This window comes from Chamaea fasciata, unplaced genomic scaffold (genome assembly GCF_029207755.1).
Source record: "Chamaea fasciata isolate MVZ Bird 193981 ecotype frontalis unplaced genomic scaffold, bChaFas1.0.hap1 SCAF_21, whole genome shotgun sequence".
Classification (NCBI taxonomy): Eukaryota; Metazoa; Chordata; class Aves; order Passeriformes; family Sylviidae; genus Chamaea; species Chamaea fasciata.
In genome coordinates, this window is record NW_027094106.1 from 3,189,852 (window position 1) to 3,203,470 (window position 13,619).

The 13,619-nt window shown below is 55.3% G+C and overlaps 1 protein-coding gene across 1 annotated transcript in view; it reads left to right on the forward strand.

Moving 5' to 3' along the window:
* STX1A (syntaxin 1A) overlaps positions 1–13,619 on the forward strand; it is a 69,266-nt gene that overhangs the window by 52,140 nt on the left and 3,507 nt on the right. Inside the window, exons 5-9 of the mRNA XM_066201680.1 lie at positions 1,166–1,239; positions 5,834–5,942; positions 11,608–11,681; positions 11,979–12,116; positions 13,242–13,352. Of these exons, the coding sequence (XP_066057777.1) occupies positions 1,166–1,239; positions 5,834–5,942; positions 11,608–11,681; positions 11,979–12,116; positions 13,242–13,352 (506 nt within the window). The remainder of the gene's footprint in view (positions 1–1,165; positions 1,240–5,833; positions 5,943–11,607; positions 11,682–11,978; positions 12,117–13,241; positions 13,353–13,619) is intronic.

A 13,619-nucleotide genomic window follows, 5' to 3' on the forward strand; every position in this document is an offset into this window, starting at 1 on the left:
CAGACTCTGGGGATGCCACCAGCTCACACCGGGTGGTTTATGTGGAGATGTGTGTCTCTGCACACTGGCCAGCCTGCTGATGGGACCTTTCTTTCAAGTTTTATAAGTCCCTGAAGTTAAATCTTTGAATTAGTGTGTCCTGAGCTGGCCCTGAGGAGCAGGTTTCATAGAATCCTGGAATGATGGAAGGGTTTGAGTTGGAAGAGGCCTTCAAGGTAATCTCATTTCAGTCCCTGCCATGGGCAGGGACACATTCCACTGCATCAGCTTGCTGCAAGCCTTGTCTAACCTGGCCTTGGACACTTCCAGGGATGGAGCAGGATTGCATTGTCCTGCTCTGTGCCACCCCCCTGCCCTGCTCCCCTGTGACCTCCCCCTGCCTAAAGCAGGTGGGACATGAGTGCTCCTCCCTGCCATGATTCACAGGCTTTGGGCAGGGAGGGCTCCATGTCAATTATCATTTAAGGGGCAGATCCCTGCCCTGCCCTGCTACATGGATGCTCAGCACAGTGCAGGGATCATGCCTGGTGGGTGTGGTGGGTACTCCCTGTGCCAGTCCAGGCCGCTGGAGGAACTGCTATTTTTAGGTAGCCTGGAGGAGCCTTGAGGTTTGGTATTTTGCAGAGACACTCCAGCCCTGGATTTCCTCCTCCTGCCTCTCTGGTGGAAACAGCTCTCCAGTTTTTTTGAATACTGGCAATCAGACCTAAGCACCACACCGATTTTATGTGGAAATCCTGGCTCGCCAGCCTGGGGGTGACAGTGCTTCCCTTTCAGCCCCAAGTCACAGCCAGTGGCCAGGCACCAGGTGCTCTGCAGTCATGAAACAGGGATTTGCTGCCAGGCTGAATGGTGGAGTCAGGATTTGGGAACTGCCCAGTACCAGCTGCTCCTCAGTCCAGTCTTTCACAGTCCCTTTGCCAAACAATCCCTTTCCTTTGGCTAAGCACTAGAAGAGGCAGTCTGGCAAAGTGCTGGAGTCGCCATCCCTGGAAGTGTTCAGTAAATGAGAACATGTGGCATTTGGCAGTGTGGATTAATGGGCATGAGGTAATCAGTCGAAGGTTGGATTTGATGATCTTGGAGGTCTTTTACAATCTTAATAATTCTGTGCTTGTTCTCCAAACAGCACAAAATAATGTGTTTTCCCTTCTCCCCCGACCAGGCATTGAGCAGAGTATCGAACAAGAGGAAGGGCTGAACAGGTCATCGGCCGACCTGCGGATAAGGAAAACTCAGGTGAGCCTCTACCCTGGGACACCAGGAAGGGGAAAGCGGGAAGTGGCAGCTGAGGGATCCCAGGAAGTGCTGGGGGAGGAGGCCTGTGCTTGGCTGTGGAGCAGATTTCTCTGTGTGCAGCTCTGCCCTCCTGCCCAGCCATGCAGAGCTGGGTGTAATTTTCACCTTCTGGTGATGCTTTGGTGAGAGAGCACCCGGTGGGATTCAGCTGTTGCTCCAGCCTGGAATCTGTCCTCTGTACTGAGGGGTGTGGGTGAAGACAAGGCATCTCAGAGCCTTGCTCTGCAACCAAGAATGTGTTCTAGCAAACCATTGAAGGGGTAAAGGCAACAGGAGCAGCCAGTGCTGCTCTTTAGTACTTGGGGTGGGATCCAGATGCAGATCTGTGGCTCTCACAGGGGTTTTCACACACACAGAAAGTCCTGATATCTCCATGCTCTGCAGTGGTGCTGGAGGAGTTTTGGTTTTTGTATTTTATCTCCTCCTCAGCCTGGGAAGCCACTCAGGGAGCTGCTCTCCCATCCACAGTTGGTGCCAGATCAATATCTGGCACCAGTGCAGTGGCAGCAATGGTGATGGATCCAGTGCTGCCAATGGATCCAATGCTGCCAATGAAGTGGCAGTGATGGTAATGGATCAGCTCTGCAGATGCAGCTCCAGCTGGAACCCCAGCACCCTCCAGCCCTGCAGCAGCAGGGAGATGCTGTCCCAGCTCAGCCCGAGGCTGGGGGGGAACCCTCCTCTGCAAAGGATGGGGAGGGGAAAGGCCCACCTGTCTCTAGGGCAGGCAGGACAAGGAATTGCTGGGGCATGGCAGAGCCAAAGGATGGTACAGCAGCAGGAGGGCAGCGAGTTCTGATGGAGAGCAGCTCTTTTGTTCCTTCTGGAAGGGTTCCAGTGTGGAGAGAACTCTGTTGCAGCTGGGCAGGGTCAGGCTGTCAGTGGTTCCCATGCAAGAAGAACGTTCTGGAGACACTTCTGTGTGCTGACAGCAGTGCTGTGAATCCCAGAGGTGTTCTGCCCTTTGGCTGAGCCCCTCAAGAGCTGGTGTCATCCCAGATGCAGGTGCCAGTGGCAGGGAGGGGAGGTGGCAGTCAGTGGTGGTGGCCCCTGCTGTTGTCCGTGATGTGCCCTTGCTGCTCAGGAAAAGGCTTTACTTTGGCAGTGCCTGGGGAAACAAGAGGCGGCCACAAACGAGAACTGCACAACCCAGGGCTGTGGGTTTGAGCAGGGTTTAGATTTGGTCTGTGTTGAGCTCTGTGGTTCAGACACCATCCTGGTATGTGGGAGAGTGGGATTCAGGGCTCTGCTCCACCATAAAGCCATGGAATGGTTTGGGTTGGAAGGGACCTTCAAAGGTGATCAACCCACTGCCAAGGGCTGGGACACCTTCTGCTAGACCTGATTGCTCCAAGCCCCATTCAGCCTGGCCCTGGACACTGCCTGGGATGGAGCAGCAACAACTGCTCTGAGCAACCTGTGCCAGGGCCTCACCACCCTCATGGGGAAGAATCTCCTCTCAATATCCCATCTAACTCTGTCCCCTGGCTGTCACTCCAGGACCTTGTCCAAAGTCCCTCTCCAGCTCTCTGGGAGCCCCTTTAGCACGGGAAGTGACTTCAAGGTCTCCCCAGAGCCTTCTCTTCTCCAGGCTGAAAAACCCAAAGTCCCTCAGTCAGGGAGGTGGGAAGTTTCCTTGCAATCTGGGCATTTCTTAGTGTTTCCCTGGGTGCAGGGGAGCACATCTGGGCCGTGGCACAGAGCCCTGAGGTGGCCAATGTGACACTGCTCCACTTTGGAGCTTTGGCTTCTGTCCTAGCTGGTCCCCGACTCTGAGCTCCTGCCGGTGTTTGTCTCCCCAACATCCAGAGGGATGGAGACACCACAGACCAAGGGTCCTCTGGGCCCTGTCCATTGTTTGACCACTCTTGTGAAAGTTTTCCCCCCTTAATATGGGAATTCCATGTCCCAGCTTTATCCCTCATCTCTTTTCCTGCCCCTGTGCACTTCCAAGAGGAGTTTTGCTCCAGCTTCTCTCTTTCCTTCCGCTGGGTCATTGTAACAAAAGGATCTCTCTAAGCTTTGTCACCTTCAGCTGACCAGACCCTGCTTCCTTCAGCCTGTCCTCACTTGTCCTGTGCCCCACCTGGTACCACCACCACCTCTGTCCTTGTGCAGTGACACTGACCAGTTCCAGCTCCTCCTGGGCAATGTGGCTGTGTGTTCCCAAAGCCTGGCCTGCTCCTGCCTCCCTGCCCACATTCTGAAGGGGTTTTGGGATGAGCCAGTCTGGAAAGCTGATTTAGACGTGCCTGGTGCTTGAAGCTTGGTGTTCCTGTAGGTATCTGTGCCTTCTCCAGTTTGTATGGACTTGCTATCAGTAAAACACTGAGTAAAAGAAGGAATGAGGAGCCGATTCCCCCTTGTTAATGTGCTGTAAACTAGGAGTAACTGAGCATTAAGATTATGGATTTATATTCTGGCTTTGCTGTGGTCATCTCCAGCCAGAAGAGTCTCATCAGATCTGGACCTGCCTGCAGCAGATCCAGGTACAGGGAGGGGGCTTGGGGTCACAGATCCTCGGGGCATCCCCAGTCCAGAAATGTGACCAATGATGCAACTTCCCAGAGGTCTCGACAGTATTTTCCACATTTCTGTATGCATATATCATATGTAAATATCTATTTAAAATACAAAGATAAATTTTGTGTATTACCCCATGGGATAAACACTTCAAAAATATCTTCATGTTAATCACATGGTGGACAAGGACCCATTTCAGTGTGTGCTTTTAGGGGCTTTCAGAGCCACACTGAATACCCAGAAGTTTTTATGAGCTCTTTGGAAGTCCAGTTTGGGCTGCTTTGCCCATGTTTGGGGAGTGAAGAGTTGCTAGACCTGAGTGAAACAAATCCATTTCCTAACTTGAGTTAATATTTTCTGTTTAATGAGTTCAATCACAAGGAACATTTTGATAGGCTTTTTATTTGCTGTGAATATTCAGGTAGGTTTATTTAATGTCTGAAAGCTATTTAAGATGCTTTTTTCCAGCCAGTTTTGCAGAAAACTCTGTGTTTTTCAAAAATCAAATGCATATTGTAGACGTGTGGGATGCGCATGGGAACATAAAATAAAAATCTGAGAAAATAAACACTGAGTTAAATAACTTCTTGAGCAAAAGAGGTGTAGCATGGTGTGCTGGTGAGCAGGAAGGGTGTCACTCAGCACCCAGGCTATATTTGGCTCCAGATCAACATATGTTGATAGTTTTCAGCTGAATGAGAATGAAGTGGATTTTAGGATAAACAACTTTGGAACAGCAGAGGAGTCGCTTGGATGGCACGTCACGTTGTTGCTGGATTTTGAGCTGAGATGCTTGGGAGCTGTTCTGACCTTGCCCTGGGCCAGCACCTCTCGAGCAGAGGATGGAGCTGGAGCTGCCAGGGGCGTTTGTGTGAGGTTTGTGGTGGAGGAGGGAGAAGAGGAGCTGAGGCTCTCCATAAATACTTTGCTGTTGCTGCCTTAGAATAGCTGCAGAGCCAGTGCAGACGTGCCCTGGAGATGTGTCCAGAGTCATCTCCTGGAGGTGGGGCTGTGCTGGCTGGGGCTGCTCCAGGTGTGCAAACACCAGCAGGTCTGAGTGCTGGTGGTTCCAGGCACGTCTGACATTCCCCATTCCCTCACTGTGCAGAGACTGCAGAGGTGGCAATGGAGCTGGGGAAGGGTCTGGAGCACCAGGAGCAGCTGAGGGAGCTGGGGGGGCTCAGCCTGGAGAAAAGGAGGCTCAGGGGGACCTTCTCACTCTCTGCAACTCCCTGACAGGAGGGTGCAGCCAGGGGGGGGGACAGACTCAGCCCTCAGGGAACAAGGGACAGGACAAGAGGAAACAGCCTGAAGTTGTGCCAGGGGAGGTTCAGGTTGGGCATGAGGATGAATTTCTCCACTGAAAGTGTGGTCCGGCATTGGAAGGAGCTGCCCAGGGCAGTGGTGGAGCTCCCATTCCTGAAGGTGTTGAAGGAACAACTGGATGTGGCACTCAGTGCTCTGGCCTGGTTGACAAGGTGGGGATCAGTCATGGCTGTGACATGACAATCTTGGAGGTCTTTTCCAACCTTGGTGATTCTGTAATTGTGCCTGTGAGCAGGGCTGGGTACTGTTGCCCCCAGCATTGCAGAGTGATCCCCATGGGTCCATCCTGTGCCTGTGCAGGGTCTGGCATGTCCTGGCATGCAGTGGCAGGCAGGGCTCAACCCAGGGCACTGCCATGGCCTCGCCTCCAGGCGTTCTAGGCACAGGTAATGCATGGAGGGTGCTGCCAGCCTCCCAGGGTGTCTTCTCAGGGCTGGAGGCTGTGCTTGGGTAGGGCTGGATGAGGGGTGCCTCTGGTCCACTCCCCTGAGGATGTGTCACCTGCTGCCACCTTCCCCCCTTGCGCTCTGTCACACCCTCTGGAGCAGCATTCGGGCCGGAAATGCTTTCGGGGTGGTTGGAGGTGCAGGAGGTGCTCGGGGACGAGCCTTCCCTGCTGCAGGGGTGGCAGGGCTCTCCCTCTCATGGAAGCCTCAGCTCCCTCTGTCCTTCTCTCCCCCCTCAGCACTCCACGCTGTCGCGCAAGTTCGTGGAGGTGATGTCGGAGTACAACGCCACGCAGACCGACTACCGGGAGCGCTGCAAGGGCAGGATCCAGAGGCAGCTGGAGATCAGTGAGTAAACCTGCACTGGGAACACCAGTGAGTAAACCTGCAGGGGAACACTGCTGTGCTGTGCCTGCCATGGAGTCACAACCTGCACTGGCTCCCAGTGGACCAGAGCTGCTCCCACAGCTGGGCAGAGCTTCCTGGGACAACCTGGGAATGCACAGGGGCTGTGGGAGTGACTGGAACACGGCTTCTGTGGGACATGGGCATGGGCTGGTACCTTGAGCTTCAGTGGCAGAGTGCATCCAGCAAAGTGCATCCCAAAATGCTGCAGAGAGAGCGCAGGGATCACAAGGAGAGGAGTTCATTCTGTGTTTGCAGCTGATTTTTAATTCAAAGAAGCTCGTGGGAATTCCTGATTCCTGTGTGTACTTGTCGTTCCTCAGGGTGCTCTTCTTCATGGATGAACTGAGCTAAACATGAAAACAGAGAAGGGAATTCTTGAGAATTCTTCCCTGTTCCTGATGGTCTCCCTTACACAGGAAGAGCAGGAGCCTCAGTGCTGCCCCAGGCACCTCTCTTAGCAGCCATTATGTTGTGGCCAAGGGCGACCCCTCTGAGGCTGGTGACACCCCACCCAGGTGACACTACTGTGGCACTGGGATGTCTGAATCATCCAGAGCCCATCACTTAGAAGTCCAGTCCTGCCTGTCTATAAAAACACTCTCCTTATGGTTCTTCCGGGCAGTCAGTGATACCTGGATAGTTTAGAGCAATGGGGTTATCTCCCAGTAAAGAAGAACCATGTAATTAGGGGGATAATCAAGGAGGAAGTCAGGGCATGCAGAGATTAAAGGAGATTTTTGCAGATAATCTCACTGTCAGACAGGTTGTGGGGTTTGTGCTCAGAATGGCAGGCTCTGAGCTTAGTCCTTTTTTTGCCTAACAACCAAATTGATGTTTTTCCTTTCCTCCAACAACTGACTGTGAATAATGACAGGAGATCTGTAAGTCAATCTGGTGTCCTTGGTGGTCACCTGTGGGAATGTGCTTCACTGCTCTGGGAATCTGGGTGCTGCGGGGTGTGGGAATTTCTGTGGAGCGCTGGAAGGAGACACAGCTATGCAAACTTTAATCTTTGCACAGAGTAGTCTTTCTGATGTCTAATCCTAACAGGGCTGGATGGGAAGGCTGACTGACACGAGGCTCAACAAGAGCTTGGCAGTTTGCTGTAAAGCAGGATGTGTCGCTGCTCCAGCTGCCTGACTCATCCGTCAGCAAACATCACCCTGCGGTTGACAGCTGAGGGGTGGCTTGTCATGTGAGCAGGAATTTAAGGTGTCCCTTAAATGCCTCCTTCTGAGAGAGGAGATTTGGAAGGACTCAGCCATGTCCTTGATTGGATGCAGACCTGAAAGAAACCTTCCTCTAGTTTTCCTACTGGATTTTGGGAGGGCTCTGCTGCTCAGCTTAAATTCTGAAGATACGTTGTTATTCTTGGGTCTGCTCTGTCCATCCTGCCAGGTTGTCAATGCCTGACAGAGCAGGGAAAGGGCTGCTCAGGAGCCCCCATGGAGCAATGTGTGGTGTAGGGGAGGTGTCCCAGCTCCTGATAGCAAGGGTCTCTGGTTCCCTTCAGGATGGAGGTGTGGAGGAGTGTGGGAGATAAGTGCATTTCACATTGCTACAGAAGAGGTGCAGAGGTGGGATGGGGAGGGACACAGTCCTCTGCACAGCCCTTTGCCAAAGCTGGATTCCCCCATCAGGACAGTGGAAAATATTTCCTGGCAAAACGACTCATCAGAAGGAACAGCTTAAGGGTGTTTCACCAGGACAGGGGCTCTGCTTGGCCTGAGGTGTCCCAGGCAGAGCCTTCAGCCCCAGCTGCTCCAGGGGCTCCTGCACAGGCTCCTTGGAACAGAGCTCAGCTGGGATGTGGTGAGTGCACAGATCTCCACTGCATCCTCAGCTCTCCTTTCCTGCTGGGGAGTCCAAAGATAGAAAGTGCTGGGAGCTCTGACAGCAAAGCCAGTGAATCACTCGGGTTTTCAGAGTGTGAGAGCAGGAACTTCTCAGCTGCTCTGGGCGGGCTCCCCAGCACCCAGCAAGTTTCTCCATCCTCACCACATCTGGCTCTGCAAGTAGGACAGTGGCAGAGTTGGTGATGTAGTCACCGCTCCGGGCTGTAGCCACCCCCTGGGGCTCCCCACAGCCCTCTCAGCATCTGTTCCCTTCTCCTTGTGTAGGCACTGCTGTGTCTGTGTGTGCCAGAGGTTGTGCCTCGGTAACCACCAGCACCACACTGCCCACCCAGGAGCTTCTCTGAGGGCATGAAGTGTATTTAGGTTTTGCTCCCAGAGAAATTGGATTTGGAGCTTGGAGGAGCAGCTCAGTGTGGTGGGTGTGCAGCTGAAGCTGTGGAGGTGCTGCGCAGATGCTGCTTGTTTTTGGGGACAGTCTTGTTATGTGCAAAACCAAGGAGGCAAAAATTAAGTATCTTCTGTATCTGAGGGCACGAGAGATTTCATCAGGCCCTGCTGTGCCAGACCAGGTGAGCTGGTGTGCAGAACAATGAGCTGTGGGTGCATCCCACCCTGAGCCAAGAGAGTCTCTGCTGCTCTGGCCCTGGCAGCTCGTCTGGTGTACCCCAGAGCTTATTTAGGATTCCTGTGGCACTTTCATCTCAGGAATGACCATGGGATTGATCTTGAGTGCAGATGCTGAGCGCCAAGGAGGTGGCTGGCACTTTGTGATATGCTGGGCAGGGTTTTATAGCTGAATCCTTCTCATCCTGATACCAGCATGGCAACCTGTCTTGAGTGGCAGCCGAGCGACCTGGGTGACAGCCACGGGGGCCAGTCACTCACATCTGTTACCTCACATGCAGGTGGACAGGACAGCGTTATCCATCTCTCCATAAATTGTATGGATTTGTGTCTAATAAGAGCTTAAAAGCCAGCTCCAGGCAGAGGATCCCAGCCTTGGAAAAGTGCCTTGTCCTCAGCATGTCCAGTGTGAGCCCCAGCTGTGGCTCTGCAGGTGCTTGTGCAGCCCTGCTGCTGGGAGGAGGGATGCTGCCAGCCCAGGGGATGCTGCCAGCCTGAAGAGCCCAGCTGAGCCCTTGTTTGGCCATGGCATGTTGGACTCCTTCAGCCCCGAGCTACCTGCCCTATTTATAGACCATCTGCATGCAGAATTGGACAAACTAGCATCCAGTGTCAGCTGGGCTGTGGGACTGAGCTGTGGCACCAGAGGCTTCCCTGGGAGCTTCCCCCACACCCTGACAGGGTTGCTCCTGCCCCATCCCCTGGGAGCTGGTCCGTGGGGATGGTCACTCTGTCCAGCTGGGCATTACAGGGCCAAGGACTGTGCCTTGAGGTGGGAAGTCCCCTCAGTGGCTTCATGTTTGCCTGTCAGAGTTTCCAACGGCTCTGCAGCAGTGGGAACTGGGCACTGTCTCTTGCTGTTCTCTCCCTGCCAGCTTAGGGCTGGGGTTGCTTCTCCAGCTTCCTCCACGCTCTGGGCTTCTTGTTTCGTTGGCAGAGCTGCTTCTCCCCAAGAAACTTGAATTGCTAGAGATGCCAAGTAAGAGGCAGATGTACTCTGGGGCTCTCTGGGGAGGCACAGGTCCAGTTCTCAGGATTTTCCAGTGTTTCACCAAATTTCAGGGCAGGAGTGTTCCTCCAGGCTCTTCTCCCTTGGTGCCACCTTGCAGTGGCCCCATTCTTTCACTCCCAGTTTTGGCTGTGCCATGGCCCTGTGGGAACGTGAGCAGCAGATCAGGCAGGTACCCAGGACACTTTGGGCTGGTTTTACTGCTGTGGAGGTGCTAATGACAGAGCAGGAAGCCAAACCTGAAGGCTGGTTAGGAGGCATTGGCCTTCCTGGGAAGTCCTCTGGGGTCCTGCAGGTTGGTTGTGTTGTTTGGCAGGTGCTGTACTGGGCAGCACAGGTGAGATGCAGCCTCCATACCCCAAGCTTTGGCTCAGCATTAAAGCAGGTTCTTCCTGAGCAGCAGTGGCCCTTGGCCAGGCCAGCACTGCCTGCCAGGTGTTAATCCATGCAATGCCTTTGCTCTCATCCCTCACCCTGCCACAGCTTTTAGCAGCTCTGTGCTCTGCATTAGGGGAATGAGGCAGCAAGGATAGGATGAGAATGTGTATTCCACTTCCCATCCCACCTCTGCCCAGGAGAGATGTGGCATCTCCTGGAGCTGATCCCACTCTGCTTGTGCTTCAGGGCTGCCTTGAGGGCTGCCATTTGGCAGAACAAGTAGCTCTCCATGCCCAGCACGTGGCACGCTCCTCATCACTGGGCCAGTGGCTGCTCAGAGCTGGGCACATCAACAGGAGGGTTTGTAAATTTGTGCTGCTTGGACCCTTGCTCTCCCTTTCTGGGAGCAGGGCAGTGTCAGCCCAGAGTGGGGAGCCAACAGGCAAGAAAAGCTGGCAGGGGGTGTCGTGGGTCATCCTTGGTGCGGGTAATGTTCTGTCACTCTAAAAGATGCAAGTGTCTGGAAATGGGCTGTGGACCCTTCTCAGAGGTGGGGACCTTGGGGACCTTGGTTGACCCTGAGATCCATGAGTACACAGGTGGCAAAGCTCCGTCCTCACATGCATCTGTGAACCCCCTCAGGTTGTTTTTGTGACTCAAACCAGCAGCTTCTCAGGGCTTTGGGGCCACTACCAGGTCATAGTTGTCTAGAGCGGCCTCACACAGAACTCCAGCCTCTGCCCACACATCTGAGAGCTGTGTGCTCCACTCTGCCCCACTTCCCCCACTCTGAGGTGCCCTGGACTCATCCTGGAGGATGCTGTTGTCCTTTTCAGTACCACTGGCTGCAGGCAGCATGTCACAGGGGGACATCTACAGACCCCAGCCCTGCTCTGCAGGTTTTGGTTTCATTCCAGCTCGGTGGAGTCACTTCATTGACTGCCCTGTTTGCACTGGTGAGGTGTCACTTCCCCTCTCTCAGGTGACCTGCTCAGTATCTCCATCTCCTCAGCCCCAGTGCCCTGCCCAGTGTCTCCATCTGTTTGGCTGTGATTCCATGTGTCTCACATGGCTGCTAGCCCAAGAAATACACTGCAGTTAAGGAATGCAGGGATCAGTGCCAACCGTGGAGTGATCAGAATCTCTCTCCACTGTATGGGGTGGGGAGGGAAGGAAAGGAACCCCATGGTGTGGGTGAATTGTTTTTAGAGGGGCCATGGGGCTGGAGGTCCCCAGAGACATGGAGGGTTTTGCCACAGGGGGAAGGACAGAGCCTGGATCCTGCCCCACAGCAGCTGGGCCAAAACGGGCAGTCCAGCTGAGCCCAGTGTTCTCATGGCATTGAACTGGCTGGGACGAGGTATGTCAAGAACATACCTGCTTGTGGCTTCTTCCCCATCCCTCCTCCGTCACACACACCATGGATGCTCATGGCTGCTGGTCCCTTAGCTCTGCTCCCTGCCCCACAGGAATGGTTGGTGTGTCCAGGAGGGACAGGTGGGCATTCCTGTGTCAGCTGAGCCAAGCTGGCAGCTTGATGCCCTTAAATGAGGGGTGTCTGAGGCAGGCTGTGAGAGGGCAGCCCCTCAAAGTGCCCTCTATGCTCTTGGGGCTGAAAGCTTTGCTCTGTTCCACTCGTGGGAGCAGTACCATGGAGCCAGCAGAGCCCTGTGGTCGGGCTGTGGGTGCTGTGGTGGGGACGGGGGGCTCTTGGCTGACCTCTGTTGTGTGGTTGCAGCTGGCAGGACCACCACCAGCGAGGAGCTGGAGGACATGCTGGAGAGCGGCAACCCGGCCATCTTCTCCTCTGGGGTAAGCAGTGCCACAGGCTGCAGCTGAGCCAGCCCCCTCAGCCCAGGCGTGGGGATGTGCTGCCACAGTGGCCTCAGTAGGGGTTAATGGACACAGCCCGTGCAGGAGCCAGGCCAAGGGGCTCAGGTCTGCCTGGGGATGCTGTTGGAGCAGAGTCTGAATCCCAGCATCCTGCTGCAAACTTGGGGTGGGTGGAGGGGCACTGTAGCTCCTGCTCATCCCTCTCTTGGTGCCCCCAGTCCCAGCATCGGAGCTGGGTCTGAGCATGGTGCTCAAGTGGCCTTATTTTCTCTGCAGATCATCATGGATTCAAACATCACCAAGCAGGCGCTGAATGAGATTGAGACACGGCACAGTGAGATCATCAAACTGGAGAACAGCATCCGAGAGCTGCACGACATGTTCATGGACATGGCCATGCTGGTGGAGAGCCAGGTGGGGAAATGGTGCAGCCCAGGGGCTCACCTGAGGGGATTGGAGGGTGATGAGGCTCCCTGTGGTGGGTGGGGAGCCTGGAGAACAATGCTCCCCTGCCTGGGTGGGTGCTGAGAGGAAAAACCACGTCTAGGACCAGCATGGCTCCCAGTGGGGCTGAGCTGGGCTCCCCAGGGCTGGAGCCACCCGCCTGGCACCCCAGAGCTGGGTGCTGTGTGTGGAGGGTGGGAGGTTCAGTGAGGGGCTCAGAAGGAGGGCAGTGGGCGGCTGCCATGCAGGGGGAGATTTCTTCCTCTTCCCTGGAGCGCCAGGCCCGGGTGGGTGAGCTCGGGGTGCCCCCTGGGCTGAGCTGCCAGCCCATGGCGCCAGTCCCTTCAGCCAGGCACGTGCTCCTGTGTCGTTGCTCACCCCCCTTCTTGCCCGCCATGCTGCCATGGCCCGAGGAGACATCACTGGCAGGTAAAGGCCCACTGGCCGGGCCCTGTGGTGCTGCATGCTCTGCTCTGCTCTGCATGGCTGCTCCTGCATGGCTGCTGCTCACGTGGTGGTGCTGGGATGGCCAGGACGGCAAAGGTCACCAGGGCACGGTGGTGTTGGTGGTCTGTCCTGTCTGCAGTGGGGGTCATATGTGGGGAATTTGTGATTCCATGCCCCACTCTGAGGGCTGGATAGTGCCAGCACCCTTGTCCTGTGGTGAGAAGCTCGGAGCTGCATGTGCATGGTTTCCTGAGCATCCTTCATGGTGCTACTGGCGCTGTCCTTGCTCCCTGCCATGCCTCCTGTTTCAGCAGCATGTGCTGTGGTGCTGGTGTAGATCCTGTTGTGGCTTTGATGTCACCTGAGATATTGGACAGGTCAGGACGAGGACCGGGCTGGGAACTCCCTTGTCCCTCACCCTTGCCTGTCTCACTGTCGGGATGTGCACAGAGATCCTCTGGGATGGGGCATGCAGTCCAGAGCTCACACCCCAGGAAACACCCAGTGCCCACAGGCAGCTGATAGTGCTTCTCTCTATGCAGGGCTGCTGGGCAGGGCAGCATCCACCCGGAGGCAGGGAGCAGCAGAGCAGGAAGGAGCTCAGGTCTGCATGCGCGTGGGCGCGTGGGCTGTGTCCTCCTCCCGCAGGGAGAAATGATTGACCGCATCGAGTACAACGTGGAGCACTCGGTGGACTACGTGGAGCGGGCTGTGTCCGACACCAAAAAAGCCGTGAAGTACCAGAGCAAAGCCAGACGGGTGAGTCACAGCCCTGCACTGCTGCCACCTCCATCCCAGGCACAGGGCCCGGCTGGCACCTCGCCTGCCCCAGGCTGCCTGGCACAGCTTTGCCAGTGGGGGCCACATTACCCCACACCTCTGGGAGCAGCCCAGTCCTGAGGGTTGCACAGCTGAGGCAGAGCTCCCAGTACAGACTCTGTGAAAGCTGACAACGAGCTATAGGACAGAGGTGCTGCTTGGGGGGAGGAAAAGGGACCTTGGTGGACCCCTGGACCAGGCATGCTG